Here is a 14010-nt window from a genome sequence, read left to right as displayed (position 1 = left end):
TCTGTCACCTACATCAACAACATGTCGCACTATTCTTTGCTTAGCACCTGCATGGCGCCAAATATGGTTTTTTTTAATGCCGAGCATTTCTTTAACTCACGATGTCACCCGGCATTGTCGGCGTTGGCGTGCTTCGGCGTCCGCAACAGCCGTTCCAGGTGCGCCCTCTCCCCCACTCCTCCTCGACCGCATCACGCTACCCTCCTCGCTCTGAACAATAGGTCCGCACCCCTCCCTCTACACTATATAAAGAAATAATACTTACCGGTGCCAGGTTTCGATCCCACGACCCTGCGGGCGGAAAGCAAGGTACATGGTGCTCTACCCACTGCGCCACAAAGCCGACACAGAATGGAAGGCCACGAATGTGCCTTATATCCTTGACTCATTCAAACTACGTCAAGAAGCTGCTGATACAACGCATTCACTACCACCAACTCCCCAAACACTAAACGTTAATGCAATACACCCACCCCGTATGCGACGAATTTACTCGAGTCCCCCTCGCGGGGAGATGGGCCCTTTTTGTCAGCAGTATTGCGGTTACATCCCCAAGACGTTTGTAAGAAACTTATGACAGTTTAGGGCGAGAAATGGCCGTCGCAAAGACAAACGTATTAAGTAAACATTGCGTTGTTGAAACTGAACGCGTATAATGTGCATTGGACCTTAATACCACGTTGAAGCTCCGGCTTCCGAGCCCATGTCTGTTCCCGTGTATAATTATCGACTGGTGCGGTATCAACCGCGCAACTGGAGACCTTTTAAGTCAAGATCTTTTAACGCTAGCCTTTTAAAGTTCTGTTGTTTAAATGATTGCCGTAATATTTTGGATGAAAAACTGCGCAGTCCTGGAGTGATGCAAAAATATCTGTCATGTATAATGACTGCAAATTATCCTTGTGTTCGAACTATTTGTGTTTCAGTTCTCTGATCTCTTACTCAGCCTGTCTTCAAACTTCTGAAATAGCAGCCATCTGCAATTGCCCGTTAACTAATAATTTAGGTACACATGAAGTGGTTCCCGGGGAGCTCTGTGGCACTGTGTGCTACTTTCGAGAAATTAGCCGCGATCAGGCTGTACGTCTTTACTGTCTTTCACTTGAGCATGAAGCTAAAAGGGCAGTGAGGGTGATCCAAGAGGTCAAACGCAGGCTAACGGCAACCAAAGCGTTTTAGATGCTTTTTAGAGGCCCAGCGTTTCGTCCGCCGGCCGCCGACGGGTCGTCGCAATTCGTTCGCTCGCTCAGTTGAAACAAACCCAGGACACGTTTGTGAATGGAAGAATGGGCCTTTCTTTGCTTGGTTAGTTTGTACACTGTATCTAGCTCCAAGTCAAGGTCGCCTCACACAAGCGCTGCACAAGCGCACATGCGACGCTTCGCTGACTGGTACGCCAGTAGGAAAATATAAGACCTCTTGAAGGCGGGAGAAGAGTCAGCGAAGTCAATATAGGTACTAAGGAAATAAAATCAACTGATATTTTTACCGTACAGCATAAAAAGAGGGTGCGGGAAGCACTTTCTTGCGCTGGGCGAACAAGCACAGCGGTCAGCAGCACGACTACGCATCTGCGAACGCTTTTCCGTCTACGAAATGCAATTGCTAGACGTGAGCTATTGTGGAAACTCGGGGGACGCTTACTGCACGAGCGCAATACAACAAATAGTCACCTAAACTGCTTGAAATGCCAAAACTAAATAAAAGAGTAAACTTGTACGATATATACCATATTTTACCAAGGTCGGCGTAGAGGCCGTTCACAAAGGAATGTCGATCCCTTGGTCAGACAATTGCCGCTTGTGCAACCAACCAGAAACTATTGACCACTGTTTTGTGCTTTGCCGTGACGCGGTGTTTTTCTGGGACGTTTTGCAACGGACACTAAAAAAGGACATTGACATCACCCCATACACCATTCGCTTCTTGGCATTTGAGGACGTTAATCGGGTGCCATATGATGTTTTTGTGCTCCTAGGTTTGTTTAGCTTGTGGAAGTGCCGCATCACTGATCGGCATGCTGAACCCCCTAGGCCGACCAAGGTCATTTTTCGGGAACAGGCGGCGTTGGTAAGGAGCGTTTATGTTGCGCAGAGTGATCCACCTGAGTGGCTGCATCTTTTCGATGCGTGCGTTTGCTTGCCTGAGTTTTGAATTGGCGCCGACCTTTGTTAGACTGACGTGCTTACCCTTTGCTGTCTGTTAGTGTTTATATTAAGTGTCAATTGTCTTGGCTGACTTCTCTCTGAAATTTCACGTAGGAAAGAAAAAAAAACCCCGTTCAGTGGCCTAGTTGTCTGGGACGCTGGGTATGGCGCCGCAAGTGTTTTGCAAGTCACGAGTTCGAGTCCCCGCGGGTACGTTGTTTTTTTTTTGTTTTTTTTTTCGTTTTCTGCCGATGTTTTCTACATTGAGCTCACCTTTTTTTGGGCCGCAACGTTCATCGCTCCACGAACTAGTTCACAGAACGCGCGCAGGCTGGCACTGGCGCGCTGGCGAGTTCTCGTTGGCGTGCTGTTGCCACTGGTTCACAGAACGCGCGCAGGCCGGCACTGGCGCGCTAGCGAGTTCTCGTTGGCGTGCTGTTGCCATAAGCACCGACTGCTTGCGGGCAGTGGGCACAGGCCAGAATGAACAGACCCTTGGCCTGGTGCGAACACGCTTTTTACGGTACAGGCATGAGTGAGGCAAGCTCCAAATATGGGGGAAAAGCGCATGACATTTGGGCGTCTGCGGGTACGCGGAGGGCGTCCATGCACTGCGTAGGCCTCGGCTAGTGAATGCTACGATTTCAAGCCGTCCTGGGAGGCTTATCTTTATGCATTCTTACAGCTGACAACATGATTACTGAGTTATTGAGAATGCCCATCCAACAACGCTACCGGTTGTGTTTTACAGAACCGAAACCGAAACCGAAACTTGTTTGGTTGCTCACCTTGGGCATCGTCCGATCACGGTGCCCGCTCCTCCCAACGTCACAGCTTTAGTTAGTGCGGCCGCCGCAAACCGCGCATGGTAGTTTTTCTTGTTTCGCGCTTTGTAAAATAATTACCCATTTGTCAACCGGATAAACGATGAAAAGTGTGCTAATTTGAGCCAGTCTACGCAGTGCAAGCAAAAACGGGAGCTTGACAAATTCACTTCAGTGTCCCTTTAAAGCCACACACTCCCTGACTTTATTACTGGCGAAAGCCGTTCGCTAGGCGCCAGAAGAAGCTAAGCAGCATGAACATTCCAGATGAACGTGCCGGGCAAACAATATGAGAAAAACATCAAATGCACATTGGAGATGCGCGTGTGCTTCGAATAACCCAGGTTTCTCGTAAATGAATTCGTGCCATACCGTGGCAGGTGGTATATCGCCCTCTAGAACAGTGCGTAGTGACGATTCTCCCAGATTATAAGGCTTAACGCACGTGGGTGTACTCTTGACTATTTTGCCGCCGGACACCGTTAAAAGGCGCTGACACGCCGATCGGTCGTCGGTCCGGTGATGTTGTTAAACATTTGGGAGGCTGTACAGGTTGAACGGTATTCAGTGTACAGATTTTCACGCTAGGGAAGTTCCTTATTGAGACAATTTTTTTCCTTATGCCTTCCTAAATAATCAGAACAAAGCAGGCGCTCCTCACTGCTCTTGAATAATTAGCCTCGTCTGGCTCGCGGGTGTGCGTGAATCACCGCAGGCGATAATCAGGCGGAAACTGTTGCTAGCTAGGGTGTTTATTCAAGCCGCCTGATTGTGTTATCGATCATGACGGCAAAACCCATGGTTATATGTTTTGTTTAATATTTTTAGTTTTGCTGAGAAGCATTAGATCATCTCCTTCTGAAACTAAGCAGGAAGTTCAGCCGCCTTCCTTCAATGCGTATTTATTCCAGCCGGAACGATAACCTCGAAGCTGCAAGTTAGACTAAGTTCAAGCGCAGCCATTGCGCTTCGGTCACTCCCGAAAGGTCCGGATATCATCTTACCAACTCTGTATATGCGAGTGGGCCTACACAGCGCGCACACAACAACATTGCGGAGCGCATAAAGAGGTGCATCCAGAAGAGCGAGTGCGCTAGCTTGAAGAATCCACTTGGGGTGCTTTTCTGCAATTTGTTAAAATTCTGGCCACTTTGCTCACGCCTAATTTCAGCTAAGCAAGCTCACCGCAATGTTTATTTAATGTTTTTCTCTTTGTAACATTAATGACTCGCCGTACACAGCGGTCAAAGCTTCTTACAAATCTCTTGGGTATGTCAAAGCACTACTGCTAACAAGGCCATATTTAGCGGCATGTAGCTGCGAACAACAAGAATAGAGAAACATGCTGTTGATGCAGGCGATAGAGAGATACCTGGGAGGCTATTTGTGAATGTTTCAAAAAAACGCAGATGGCCTTTTTATTGGCTTTCAAAACATACCAAGCTTTTTTATATGGAAGTGTCTTAAACACATACTTCACATTGGCTATTAGATTGAACGAGGACCGAAGAGTAAAACTTAAAAAGTTCAATTACGTAACTTGTTTGGATTTCGAGAAAAAACACAATCGGGCTGTTTTAATTTTTTTCCAACTTTGGAATTTTTTGAAAAGGAATTCACTCTGCAAGCAAAACACGAGTATGTCAAATCATTTGAGAATACTCACACTGTTTGCATATAAAAAGGTAGGGCGATAGCTGCAGAAGTGTTTATTTTAGAGCGGTAAAATTAACCATTTTTCAGCGAGGCACTCAATGCGCCATTGACACCAGCTGGATTTGGGGATGTTTATGAGAAACGCAATTTTTTTCCCACAACATAACATCACGTGTTTTCTCCTGTGCACAGGGAGCTCAATGTAAAATCTTCATCGAAATTGAAGATATCCAGCTTACACGCCTGTCCGATCTCTCGTGAAATCACCAGGTCTTGCTCTAGCTGCGAATATAAACGGTGGATCCGCAAAAGACCGTGCTTAGGACCTACGACAAAATTTGAGCGAAGAAAACTTACTGCACCACTTGGTTCCGACAGCCAACCCTCTAATGTTTTGTGGGCAACCAAAGTACGCCAGAGTATTTGGAGTCGCGATCAGCTCATGACTTTCCCGAAGCGGACATGCTTCTCCACGTTCGCACGTTATTGTAAATGTTCCGCACTCTTTTACGACTTACACGTTGGTCTTAGAATACGCTTGTCCGGGTAGCAGCTCATATTATAGATGCCCGCTTTTATAAAATAGATCCTCGTTGCTATTTCTTGTCTGCGTGTTCGGCTGTGTTGAGTTTACAATGTGAGCATCGCAGCCACGGTCCGACTCAAATTACATTACCTCGAATGTGGATGACCATGGAGTGCATGCGGCCGCGTGAAAAGGCAATGTAAATTATTAGTAGTGACAGCGTGAGAGCACAATTCCTTCCTATGCAATTGTTGGTACCCCTGCAATGCGCATTTTACACAACCACCTCATTCCCCTAGTTGCAAATAATCGGAAGCTCCACTGCGTGCAATGAAGAGTGAGACAATTGCCGCATTCTCGGTATCCTGGCTTTGTGCGCGCAATTGAAGGTTGCTACGCTTTCCTCCTCTTTTACTGGTTTGCTAATGAATGCGGTGATCTCAACACGTGTTCTACCTTCTTTTGAGTGAAACCATGACAGTAGCTACGGTGAACGTTTTTCTATATAAAGAAAATGCTCTCATTGCTTTCTTCGCAATCTTAGTGACGCTAGAGTTGTGCTAATAGAGAGAATTAGTTGGAAGGAATAAACAAAGGCCTTGTAAAACGGTGGCCCCATGGCTAAGGCTTTACTCCCCAGAAGAAAAGAACCCGGGATTTGTCCTGCTTCTGCAGCAAGTATTTATGGTGGTGAAATTAGAACACACCGGTTTTTCAAGATTTTGCGTAACGATGATGCTTCTTGAAGGTCAAAATTGACTTGTTTCTCTCGAGTGCGGAGGCCTTGCTACTTTAGGTGAAGTTTCAGCGCGTACCCCACCAAGTACAATTTGGTGATACATGAACAAATGACCGTTTTATTACGCATTCTTAACCCAGTTATCAAAAGCTATATTTTACATATTTTATTGCCGCGAAAAAAACCTGCTTTCATTGTTTGTCCCAGAAAGAACGTGGCAATTTCTACAGTTCCTGAAAATAAAACAGGTTGTCTATTTCTACTCGGGCGACTTTCACCCCATCCATTTTTTATAAGACGATATATCACGTCACGTTTTTTTTTCAGGGTTCTTCAGAGACAGGCTTGGCTGCTACGACCAGTTTTATTACTCCCTGGCCATTGTGCACACACTAGCCGGAATCTTGTTCGTTTTCTTGGTGTGCCATTTAAAAAGAGGAAGAAAAAGTTGGTGTGTTACGCAATAAAAACCTATGGCGAGTTTGGCTGAAGTTGTAGTCGCCTCAGATCAACAACAGCCAAACAGCAGCGAGGTATTCGTCCTTTTGTTACGTGCACGGTGTTACCTGGCTCTGACTCAGGGCATTCACCAAAGCGTGTCTGCCCAAGCATTGTCTGCGCTGATACAGTCCGGGAGAGGAAGCTCATGACACCCAGGTATGTCCTTGCGTTACTCTTCGAAGAGTTATCCAGGACTCAAAGCCTAGTACAAAAGCATGCCGAATTTTCTTTTCGCAATAAATTGGCAGGAAGTTGTGCGTTGCATACATTCTTAGGAAAACAATGTGAAGTTGAGCGTTCCACATCACAAAGCTAGAAATCAGGGCACCAAGCAAGCAAGAAAATAAGCCGGCATATTTAGAACGGTAAAGCTTCTTGTTACATTCGGGATCAGTGCGCAGAACGGGTGTGTGATATATATCCGAATTTGGCGTTGGCCTGTGTCGGTTTTCTTTCCGCTTCATCAAGAGAGGAAAGTCCTCCTCTCTGTAGTGTGCAGTGGTGTGCCGTGGATGGATACAATCAAGTCATCTAATACTCAGGGACACCAGCCAACACCTCATATGTGCGTAAAAGAGTTGGTGCCTTGCCAATTCCAGCCTGCCTCCCAGTTATTACACAATGCGTGAGCATGTTGATATGGGTCTTGGTCTGCTAGACATAGCAGAACGCAAGTTGAAGCCCCTTTGGGCTTGTTTCATGACAATTAAACAGCTCTAAATGATAGAGTGACACCCTACATATTTCAAACTGCCTGATAATGGTGTATTACCACTGGATAACGTCGAATGTTTCAGACGGCCACATTGTCTCTCTAAATAAGCGTAGTTGATGGTGCCGGTATTATACAAACTGTGCCCGTCTGTCAAGAGTTGGGCGAAAACTACGAATCCAATAAAACGTGTGGAATAAATAAGACCCCTGCGCAAAAAGTGCGAACATTTTCGTTTTTAAAATACCCTTAATTTGAAAGAACAGTACGATCCCAACGATACAGGTTAGCAACGCTGTTTCGATTGTCTGGCGACGTATATGTTCGCTTGAAACCAATATTTTTTGCTGTCTTATATGTTCCTGAAGAACCTAATGCTGCGATCTAAACGCCTCCTAAACGCCTCGCCTCCGAACGGCTCTCATCTTTCAGGCTCACATTTCATTAAATACTGGTAAAAACACGAAAAACTCCTTCTCGACCGGTGAAGAAAAACAATTGGAGCTTCCCTCTTTTCCGCTTCGGAGAGCTCACGTTCTGTCAATCAAGACAAATACGGACTAGAAAGAAAAAGGGTCATGTTCTTTTACTAAGGCAGGAAACCTTGCAACCTTTAAATTTGCGTAGTTTCATGACCTCTTGCCTGGAGATTGTCCATGACATTTGTGTTCATACAGAGATATTGCCTTATTTGGCATTTAGACAAAAACGTTCCAGGTAATATTGGGCGGAAGAACAGAATTCCTGACTACCAAAATGTCACCCATAACGACCTTCCGAGGATGCCACGATGAAGTGAAAGCTCCGAGCACCCTGCAAAGAACTCGCTACCTGCGGGATTGCCGTGCAAGACTGCTTTTTATTAATTGGTCATGATAAACGGGTATTTCAAGTATTCGCAATTAAAACCTAATACTTTTCCAGTTAAGCCTAAAGAAAATAGTATTTTAGAGCCCAACAACACCGCAGAACGTTTTTCTCTAAACGACGATAGACACCAAAAAAGTCGCTTGAGACTTAAAAATTGACCCTGTTATCAGAGGCAGGCTCCATTTCATTGGTGTAGAAACCCATCTGTCGAACAAAAAATAAATACCTGTTCGGTTACGCTTCGAGTTCAGGTAAGTTCATTTTGTTCCGGTTCAGTTCCGAATCGACACAACCATGTACCGAACCGGTTCGTGAACCGGTTCAGAGTGGTATTACCGAAGCACCAAAGAAAAATTGGCAGTGTAAAGTCACCATAAAACTCAAATACAATTTTTCCTCATTCAAAATACTTTTTTTTTGCGTGTCGCGATATCAAAGTTAATCCTAAATATTTAGGTCGGATACTAGAGAAAACGTACCATTAGCGTTTTTACCCATCCGTTAGGTCGTCTTAGTGACTACATAACGCCACCGCTAAGTTAGAAGACATGACTCTAAGATTCATGGGTGCTTCATGTTACGTTTTATTGTACCCCATACAAAAATACTTCTTTGCATTCTGTAGACGTTCTGTTGATATTCTACTAACTTTATTGCTATCCTAGATACTCTTACATCCTATTGACCGTTGTCTGTAAAAAGTCTAATTAATGTATGTTGACACTCATCTGTTGACTGTTGTATAGAGAAAGTCTACTTATTTATGTTGACATTTGTTTGTTGACAGCTGTATGAAGAAAGTCTGCCTAATTTATGTTGACATTTGTCTATTGACCACCTGCTGTAGGATGACCACTGAAAGTGTTTTGAGACGCTTGGTCGCAGGTTGAATTTAACCAAACATCTGATCCCTTCGCGCTGGTGTCCGATTTGAATTCATTAATATTGCTTTTTTCAAAATACCTGGACAGGTACACACTATTTGGGAACAAACTAGTAACTTGTTTTCAACCAAATTACGTTATTTTATTTGAATCAGGCTTTAAATACACGCACGCACGCACACACGCACACACGCACGCACGCGCACAAACACACACACACACACACACGCACACGCGCACGCGCCCGCGCACATGCACGTATCTTTCTCTCTCTCTGCATGTCTCGTCACACTTGTGCACTCGAGCCGCGGAGTTTCGCCCTGGGCACAACCAGTTCATCCCTCAGCTTCACGGGCTGCTCCTTCAAGACCCGCTCCCTTTCACTGTCCACGGTGATAAACATGGCTAGCCAGTGGTTCCGAATAAGCGCCAGCCAGCGGCATCAAACACTCGCAACCGCTCGTTACTGTGTTTTGATTTCCGCAAATTAAGTGCTGCATGGTTGAAAGAGAGAGAGAGAGAGAGAGAGAGAGAGAGAGAGAGAGAGAGAGAGAGAGAGAGAGAAACAACTTTCGCTGAGCATAATTCGTTGAAAGAAACGAATTATGTGCATAATATTTTACGACAGACTGTTGGACGCGTCTCTAACAACGGCGATAGTCTAAAATCGCGCGGTATGCTAACCTAATCCGCCGGCGCAGATGTTTTGGCCGCTCTTGCTTCCAAACAACCGCCACCGGCGCCCTTCCCTGTTTTCGTACCTTCAACGCATCAATCACCCGGGGCAGCCATAGCGCGGCGCGCGTGCCGGCGCTCGCGCTTTCATGTAACCCATTCCAGTTTACCATTTGGTTTGGTTACAACTTGCAACTACAAAGTAAAAACAACATATGTGCGATCATTAATGTCCCAGTGTTTCCCGGTATTATATTTTGGAAATATTATTGCGCAGGTTCGTAAACATGCAATGAGAGGCATGCCTAACCGCGGCATTGGCATCCCGCGGATGGCGGCTTTTATGACTGAAGTGCACTACCGGTGAATGTATCGTGAAGATGTCGCGTTCATTTGCGTTTCTGTTGTTTCCGCTGTAGTAAGTTTCTGAGGTGCGGTTTTGTTTGTTACATTGTTTGAAGTGGCGCGTGTGAATATGTGCCTCCGGAAACCTCAACATGTATCACCTCAAGAGCCCGATTACCTTAACGTGGTACTATGTTTCCTCTTTTTCATTTTTGCTGCCACTACGCGATCTTTTAGAGAATAATTATGACGACCTTCAATTAAGATCTGTTGAAATATTGACAAACGGTCTACGAATGGTCGGCTTTTCCCCCTGCATCACATTATGAATGTCGAAAACGCTTCGGTTAGCAACAGCGATTGAGTATAAAGTCTACACAAAACTTTTTGTAGAAAGTTTACAGAAATGTTTCAATAGAAACACGGTGGCCAATGGTTGACAAAAAATTGGTAGGCTGTTGCTACAAGGTCTACAGACAGTAAGTAGACAGTCTACTCAATGTTGGTAGCATTTGTCGACTTTTGTCAGCAAACATTGAATTCAATGTTGGTAACAATGTTTATGAGGGACCACTTGAATTCTAACAAGGAGCTAACACACTGCTGTCTTTTAATTATTTCCTTATTACGTCACTGGTGACGATGTGTAGCAGAGAATTTTAGATGTTTTTCTCTTTTTGGTGAAAACCTCCATGAGGGTACGAAGGAACCCCTAATAAAAATGGTTAATGCGATTGACTTTACTTGATTTATTGTGTTCATGGTAAGTTCCTATTGAATAGAAATTTTGTATTGAGTTCTCGTTGGAAATTGGTCGCTGTATTGCAATTGAAACCCCACGTCGAGTTTTATTTGAAAGTGTATTGACCATAGTCACACCCGCCGTGGTTGCTCAGTGGCTAAGGCGTTGCGCTGCTGAGCACAAGATCGCGGGTTCGATTCCCAGCCGCGGCGGCCGCTTTTCTGATGGAAGCGAAAAGCAAAAACGCCCGTGTGTACGAGATTTCGGCGCACATTAAAGATCCCCAGGTGGTCAAAATTAATCTGGAGCCCTCCACTACGGCGCGCCTCATCGCCTGCGTTGCGTCGGCGCGTTAAACCCTATAATCAATCAATCAATCAATTGACCAAAGTCAACATGTCTGTTGATTTCCAGTTTACTTTCTGTTGACTCTCAATACACTTTTCTTGTTGAGTTCCTGTTGAGAAAAATCACGTGAAATTATACCGAGAAATGTCTGTTGAGTTCCAGTCGAGTTTTCGTTTACTCTCTATTGATTCTCCCGTTGCGAACCTATTCAGAAATATCAAATCAAAACCTATTAAGGATATTCAACACAGCCTGTTTTGTTTCATTGAGTGTTTTATTAAGGTATTTCAAGAATCGTCTAGTAAAGATCTGTTGACTTTACTAAATAGTTATTATTGAGTGTTTGGATAACGCAAAAGTATTCCAAGGTTTGCATTGAGCAGGTGAAATGGTGAGAGGTATCTTATGGGAAGCCATGCTTTATTTCTCACGAAAGGATCCTTGATGGCTTCAGCCTCTCTAGGTCCACTTTGCTTCTTGACTGTGTAGCGTGCCAAATACAAGAAACAGACTTGTTTGTTTGCACCAGTACCGTACCAAATGAGGATTGCATTCCTTCTTCATGAAGCATGCTGGCCTTAGTATCTGGCTGTGTTAGAAGTAATATGGTTTGTACTTTTAGAAAAGCATGGCAAGGAGACCGCAGTTAAAGAGATGTATACGCGTTTCTCAGGTTTCAGTGTCTTAAGACATGCTAGCCAAATCAATTATATCTACAATGGTTTGTGACTAGAGTGGCTACACTGTTATGCGTTCCTCATTAAAGCGCCTGAAATCCAGAGGAAAGAATATGGTTGAAGGCAGGCAGAGAGCCGCAAATTCAGCCGCATGGGTTCGTTATGATGTCTTCCACACCTTTAAGATCCAAAAGAAATCTACATAGACTTATCAAGACTAGTTTAGCCACTACATGACAGGAGAAACGCCGAACCTGTCCAAAAGCATACCTGTGAACCTGTGGATTTTAAAACGCAGTGTATAGAGTGCCGTCCGACGGCCCTCTTGCTGATTGCTGCAGGCATGGTTAGAGTGCCGTCGGACAGCATTCGAATATTTAATACTGTAGGCTAGCACCGCCTAAAGCGTCTGTCGTTGTGGTGTAGAGGATCCGCCTCAGCTTCTTGATGCCAAGGTCGGTGGTTCGAGACAAGCTTTTGCCTCGGTTGTACTTTTTTATCTTTAACTTGAACTATAATTTTGTAGGTTAGGTTAGTTGTGGCTTTTTTAATTATTTGTTTGTGTCGTTAGGCCATGCTATGTAATGTGTACGCTACGTTATCTAAAGCGACGTAGTGACAGACGCGGCAATTTTTTTACAAAACGCCGGCGGACTACGATATAGTGGAGTGCTTATAATACCGTCGGACGTCACTCTAGACATGGCCTAAAAAATGCCTCCAGTCCTTAATTTGTGGCTCGATGGAAAAACCACGGTTTTTTGACGGCTTCCTGCAGGTGAATGGGGCGACTAAAGATAGACAGAGCTGGCAATGCTCCGACATTTAGTTTCATGGAAAAGTTATTCTGGGAAAGGTTCTGACAGATCAAAGCATAGAACATTGAATGACACAACAGTATGTTTCAAGATTGGAACGCTTGATCGTTAGGTGAAGATAATGGCTACTGATAAACGTTCTGAAATAGCTATGGATTTCCCCGACACAGAACTTTGTTATTACTGCCATAGCACGTTAACAATGCTTCATTCGGAAAGAGAGTGCGTGATACCTAAATAACCGACGCAGCATGTCACCTTGCTCAGATACAGCGTCAAACCAGCGTTGTATTGAACAGAGAAAATGGTATGCTGTTTTGTTGAAAGAAAAAAAACATCAGGAATAGGCTAGACACCTCAGTGCATTGTAGCACGTATCGGTAACAAGCGGCTGATGTCTATTCTATGAAAACGCAACCTTTTGTTCAGGTTGCAAACATTTGCTTGAAAAGAGGCAACCCTAAAACACGAAGTCTTGCTGCATTCTGAGCCACAGGAAACAAGTGCGTGCTTTCAAAGGGCGGCGGCGACGAACATTTATTAATTGGCCGTCCGTTAGACCGGGCCAGGGACCAAACAGTTACCGGAAGGGCATAATGCAAGACTTGCACACCACCACGACTTTGTTGCTAGAACGGTAATTGTATAAAAGTAGGGTCTGTGTTCAGATGCATAGGACATGGGGTAATACTCCTGTGCAGGTGGTCGAACGTTACATTGTATTCAAAGGCCATGACATCGAATTCTAAGAGTCTCAAAAGCATTTTGGGAAGTATTTTTACGCTATTTACTCTATGCTATGCTATGCTATGCTATTTCCTCTTTGCTATTTACTCTATGCTATGCTATTATGCTATTTTATGCTATTTACTTTATGCTATTTATGCTATTTACCGCAGGGCGCCTAAATTATCTTCTCCATCACGTTATATTCAGCTATATTCTGGCAGCATGCACCTGGTTTAGCCAAAATCCGTTGTGTCATGATGAGGGTGACCGATTTCATCTGTAAGAAATAACGGACTATTTCACTACCGTATACACTCGAAGTAGTGATGAAGACGGGGTGATTTGTGGCGGGCGGGGGGCTGTACCCTTCGACTTGAACGGCATTAAAGACATTTTGCAGCAGCTTCGCACACAGCGGGAAAATGGCCCAATTCCACGAAAATCTGGAGCGGTAGGAAAAACCGCGACCAGCAACAAAAGGAGCACAAGAGAACGTGTTCCCAGATTGTAGCTTATGAGGTCTTTCTCTAGCATGTACTGAGCCTGGCGCGCCAACACGTCATTGCAGCGCAGGCTTCAACATCCAAGGCTGAAGATTGGGCTAAACCCAAGGATCGCTAGTGTAGTGGTTGAGGGGCCCACGCCGAAATGAACATATGTCACATGCTCGGGTCTCAAACTGTGACGTTTCCACGCATTGCCAAATATTCGTGCATATTACTTTTATTTTGTTATCCGGCATATCCTTATAAGGCAAAGGAGTCACACGTGCGGCATTACACAAAGTCTGCGCGTATAGAAAGGTCCATGAAGACAA

General features: G+C 44.7%; 1 protein-coding gene across 1 annotated transcript in view; it reads left to right on the top strand.

Annotated features, from left to right (window-relative positions):
- LOC144145660 (uncharacterized) overlaps nucleotides 1-6364 on the top strand; it is a 59287-nt gene extending 52923 nt beyond the window's left edge. The window contains exon 5 of the mRNA XM_077677329.1: nucleotides 6220-6364. Coding sequence (XP_077533455.1) covers nucleotides 6220-6359 — 140 coding nt within the window. The 3' untranslated portion in view covers nucleotides 6360-6364. The remainder of the gene's footprint in view (nucleotides 1-6219) is intronic.
- The last annotated feature ends 7646 nt before the right edge of the window (nucleotides 6365-14010 follow it).

The sequence above is a fragment of the Haemaphysalis longicornis genome, unplaced genomic scaffold, assembly GCF_048455015.1.
Source record: "Haemaphysalis longicornis isolate Haplotype H1 unplaced genomic scaffold, Haemaphysalis longicornis Haplotype H1 scaffold_7, whole genome shotgun sequence".
In the NCBI taxonomy this organism is placed as follows: domain Eukaryota; kingdom Metazoa; phylum Arthropoda; class Arachnida; order Ixodida; family Ixodidae; genus Haemaphysalis; species Haemaphysalis longicornis.
This window is presented reverse-complemented; position numbering and strand designations above follow the sequence as displayed.